This window comes from Cajanus cajan, chromosome 1 (genome assembly GCF_000230855.2).
Source record: "Cajanus cajan strain Asha chromosome 1, NIPB_CcT2T_4, whole genome shotgun sequence".
NCBI lineage: Eukaryota > Viridiplantae > Streptophyta > Magnoliopsida > Fabales > Fabaceae > Cajanus > Cajanus cajan.
In genome coordinates, this window is record NC_138517.1 from 20,088,150 (window position 1) to 20,093,056 (window position 4,907).

Consider the following 4,907-nt stretch of genomic DNA (forward strand, 5'->3'; position numbering starts at 1 on the left):
CTTTTCATTGAATAAAATTTGGGATGTTACAGAAGCTCATCCAATTTCTTCTTCTATGCTCTCTGGCTACAAATTGTCTAAGTTCGGTGCTGATTTGTTTCAGGATCCAACACCTTATAGGTTAGTAGTTGGTGTTTTTCAATATGCAACTCTCACAAGACCTGAAATAAGTTTTGCAGTTAACAAAGTTTGCCAATTCATGGCCAACCCTTGGATTCTCACTAGGTGGCTATGAAAAGAATTCTAAGATATCTTAAGGGTACTCTTTCTCATGGTCTTCACATGAAATTTGTTGTTATTGGCAAACCTTTCTCCATTACAGCTATGTGTGGTTTTATTGGGCATCTGATATTGATGACAAAAAATGTACCTCTAGTTCTGCTATATATTTAGGACCCAATTTGATTTCTTGGTGGTCTAGAAAACAAGTTACAGCTCGATCCAACATTAAGGCTGAATACCGTAGTATAGCTCACACCTCTGCTGAGTTAACCTGGATTAAGGCTCTGTTATAGGAACTCCAGGTTCCGTTTTCCACTCTTGTTCTCCTCTGTGATAACCAAAGTGCAGTAGCTATTGCTCATAATCCCGTTTTTCATAGTCGCACTAAACACATGGAAATCGATGTATTTTTTGTTCGAGAGCAGGTTCTATCCAAGCAGCTTTTGGTTTACCACATTCCATCTTTGGATCAATGGGCAAATGTATTGACCAAGTCTCTTTCTCCAGCCAAATTTCAATTTCTTAGAGACAAACTCAATGTGAAGAGTTTTTTTGACAAACCTCCACCTTGAGTTTGTAGGGGGGTATTAGAGAGTAATATGGAAAATATTACTCTTCTCTTCTGTCTTTTGTCATTCTGTTATTTCATTAGAACATTCTAGTTGCCACCTATCCTATTTGTTATGGTTTGTTATTTTGTAATCATCACTTGACAGCACTACCAGCAAGAGATGGCTTCTATAAAAGGTTCCTATGGTATTCCTTTACAGTATGAGTGAAATGAAATGAAAATATACCCTTATAACTTAATCTTTCTCTCTAATCTTCTCTAACACGCGTCATCCAAACAATCTACAAATCTAAACAGTCTCCTCCTCCTCTTATTGACATTTGGCGCACGTGATACTTTGATAAGCACCGAACTATGATCGGATTTAAAAATAGGCAAGTGAAGGACAAGATCATTAGGAAAACGAATATGCCAATCAATATTATTAAGTGCCTTTCCAATAAATCTACCCTCTTCCAAGTAAAAACAGGGCCTTGGAATGGAAACCCACATCAATTAGATCACACTCTTGGAAATCCTTTGCACCCCTACAAGAGGGATTGGTATAACCTCCACTTCGATCATAAGAATCAAGAATAGTATTAAAATCACACCCACTATTGCCCAAGCCTCGTTGATTGTTTAAGCCAACTAAACACACCGATCCCACATGATTTACGTTTTTGATAGTTATTACGACTACCATTAACCACTGTTAGAAGCCATTTTCCTTGATTTCTTCATCCCACTCTCATGTGAACATACTGTTCATCGTTGCAAAGAACCTCAACATGCCAAAGATCTCAATTCCATAAGCACTATATACCCCTAGCATGGCCATGTGCATCCACGATAAACTTCCTATCAAATTCCAATTTTGCTCATGATTATAATTGCATAATTGTAATAAAAAATACCATTAGCCGTATTATATTTAAGTTAAAAAACCTTATATCTCTCGTAGAAATTGGTTGGAGCATGAACGCTATAATTTCTGCACTCGCAAGCCTTTGCAAGCTGTTTGACCAATTGATTGTCATCATGGTTTTATTATAGAGGTTATATCCTTTACAACCAAAGAACTTAGTGCTTTATTAGTCCTTTCTCTCAAATGATACAAATAGTGCCTCTTGTGTACGACATGCTAATTATATGATTTGTGATTATAACAATGCTATTCCTTCTATTTACATACACCAAGATAATTTTACACTTACGGAAGAGAACATGGATTATTTTTAATTTTTAACTTGCTTCATCTCACCTTTCATTTTGAAAAATAGTCTTTTTGGTCCAAAAAAATGCACGAAAGAAGCCTTTTTCCATTTCCAAGGACAATTTTTTTACGGGCATTTATTATCAGCCAACAACTGTGGATGTTAATGACAATAATTAACCAACTCAGTTTTGGAAGTATAATGTTCGATCTGACAAGTACTGATTTTTGGCTATAGCTACAATGCTCATAAATCAGTACAAAAAATGATAGAAACGATAAAATTTGTGTAATTTATCTGCGAGCTTTGTTTACCCAACAAAATGTTGACCAGTCTAAAGCAATTTCTAAATATGGTCAGTTACCTATATAAACAGTTATCTCCTATCTAACTAGAGGTTTTCACTCAATTCTACCACTCATACATGTACCTATTACTTCATCTCATTAGTTTCGCTAAAGATACGTTGGAATATAATTCTCCAAAAATATTTATAGCAGAAAAAAATTATAAAAAAAATGAAATATTTTTTTATAAATTAAATTTAACTTATATATATATATATATATATATATATATATATATATATGAAGAAGGTTATAATAATACCGAAGTAACTTTTATTAAGTATTACACCGCTCAATAACTTTATATTAAATGTGAATTTTAAAAATCTAACCGTTAGATTGAAAGTTCATATCTCTTAAGTCATATATACAAAATTTTATATTAATCCAAGATGATATGATACTTTATTCTTATAAAACAAAATTGACATAATATATATTCATTTCAAAATATATTAAAATATGAACATTTTGATTACTTTCAAGTTGTTGTTCAATTTTTACAAAATTTGATATACACATATACTAGTATAAATTTTCTTATTAATTTTTTTAAAATTTTATTTAAAGTACTTTCGGAGAAGTAATACATGCCATATATAATGAAATCTCAAAGCTGGAAGCCCAAAACAGATCAGAACAAATAAGATGTGTTTAATCATCAGGAATATGCGTAAACTTATAAAATGAAATAAGCATTCTCTATAATTTATATGCACTATTTACATATCCAATGGCCATTGAAAGGCACAATTAGCCCACTAGGTTCCTCATGGATTAAAACGCTTTCTAATGAAGCAAGAGAATTTCTTCCTAAACCAGTCATACATACCCAGAACCCCAATTGCACAAACAATCACAGAATTATCTTATCTCACTCTTTTTCTGGATTACCTTGAGAATTATTAATGGAGAAAAGCTTCTTGATGACCTTCACAATCACCACCATGCCTGGCTTGTTCCTAGTTGGAAGTAGTGCACCTTTGTTGGCATTGGCAACAGTTAATGATGGAACACATCTAAATTCAACCACTTCCCTTGAAGAAGAGGTAGCAGACCCTGTTGTTGTATACAACTCCTCATTCAAATCCTCCCACAACAAATCCATTCTCTCATCCTCCTCCTCCTCTAGTCCAATTTTTTTCCTACAATTTTCCACATATGAAAAACTCTTCCTCTGAGCCTCAGCTACAAGTTTTGCTCTAAAGAACTCATTTTCTTCTCCTTTGATTCCTTGGTAGGGATTGGGAGAAGCTGCAGGTGATAGATTCCAAAGTGGAGGTGAATCAATGTTATGTGCACAAGTATCATTGATTCTAGGGAAACTGAACTCCTCTGTCTCCATGGTTTGGCCAATCAAAACTTTGTATACAATGTTAGAGAGATGGGAAAAAATGCGTGTCTTTGGGGTAGGTTTGGGGGTGGGCCTAGAAGTTGTTTTGAAGAGGGTTTTAGTTCAACTGCTAAAATATCATGCACTTTTTTATTCACCACGAACTAACAATGATGTTTAAAGAAATTATAGCAATATTGTATCTAATATTAGATTTTTCAAAAAAAAATATAATTGATGTTATTGATTCTCAATCTAATATTAATTTTTGTAATATTAATTTTTTTAATTTGTCTTTATATAAATTACATCAATTTTAATGATTTATAACAAATAAAAATAATATATTTATTGAGAGATTGTGACTATTTTAATAAAATCATATAAAATAGTGACATGTTTATTATTTTTTAATGGGTAGGTAAAAAACTATAATTACAAGTCTCACTTATAGTTTTATAATTTTTAATTAATGATAAGCGTTTATTAAAAAATAGATTACTAACTTTCATCATATTTACTATACTCTTTTCAGATCACGTTTTGGATATATATATATATATATATATATATATATATATATATGTATATATATATATATTTAATTTAACACACTTTCTCTTCAGAAAAATTCTGGATCATCGAATGAATGTTTCAAAAGTTGTTTCGAATTATTAAAATATTAATTTAAATAATAAAATATTAAATTAAATAATTATTTTATAATAAATTTATTAAAAGATATTAATATTTTAATTTTTTGTAGACTATTTCGGAATTTGTTTCGGAGATATAGGAATCCTCATCTCTTTATGCTCACTTATATTTTCAAGGAAGATCTTGGCCACTATAGGTAGGGCAGGACCATGCGTGCCTAAACATAACAGTAGGCAAAAAGGCAACAAAATCACTTATTCCACTGCTTAATTTATTATGAAAACAATAATTGACACGATACATATAAAAGAAAGTAAAGTGGAAGTGAGAAAATGACAAACCCAGAAAATTATTTTTCTATAATTATGTTAGAGGGTACCATGTATGTCCTTCCTTAATGATTAAAGGTTGATGAAATTAATGTAACTATAGGTGTTAGGATTGTGATTTGATGTCTAGAATGTACACCTATGCCTTTAAGGGCAGCCAAGGGATGCTTATTATCGCCGGATTGATAGGAGGAAGTGATTTGTATGTTAGTTATTTTCCACATTAGTGTTGACCATTTAAGCCATGAAAGA

At 31.7% G+C, this 4,907-nt stretch overlaps 1 protein-coding gene across 1 annotated transcript; it reads right to left on the reverse strand.

The window, feature by feature from the left end:
- Positions 1 to 3,015: 3,015 nt before the first annotated feature.
- Positions 3,016 to 3,778, reverse strand: LOC109804484 (uncharacterized). Its single transcript, XM_020366318.3, has one exon. It carries the CDS (start codon positions 3,679 to 3,681, stop codon positions 3,211 to 3,213), a length of 471 nt encoding a protein of 156 aa, XP_020221907.1. The 5' UTR covers positions 3,682 to 3,778; the 3' UTR covers positions 3,016 to 3,210.
- Between the last annotated feature and the right edge of the window lie 1,129 nt (positions 3,779 to 4,907).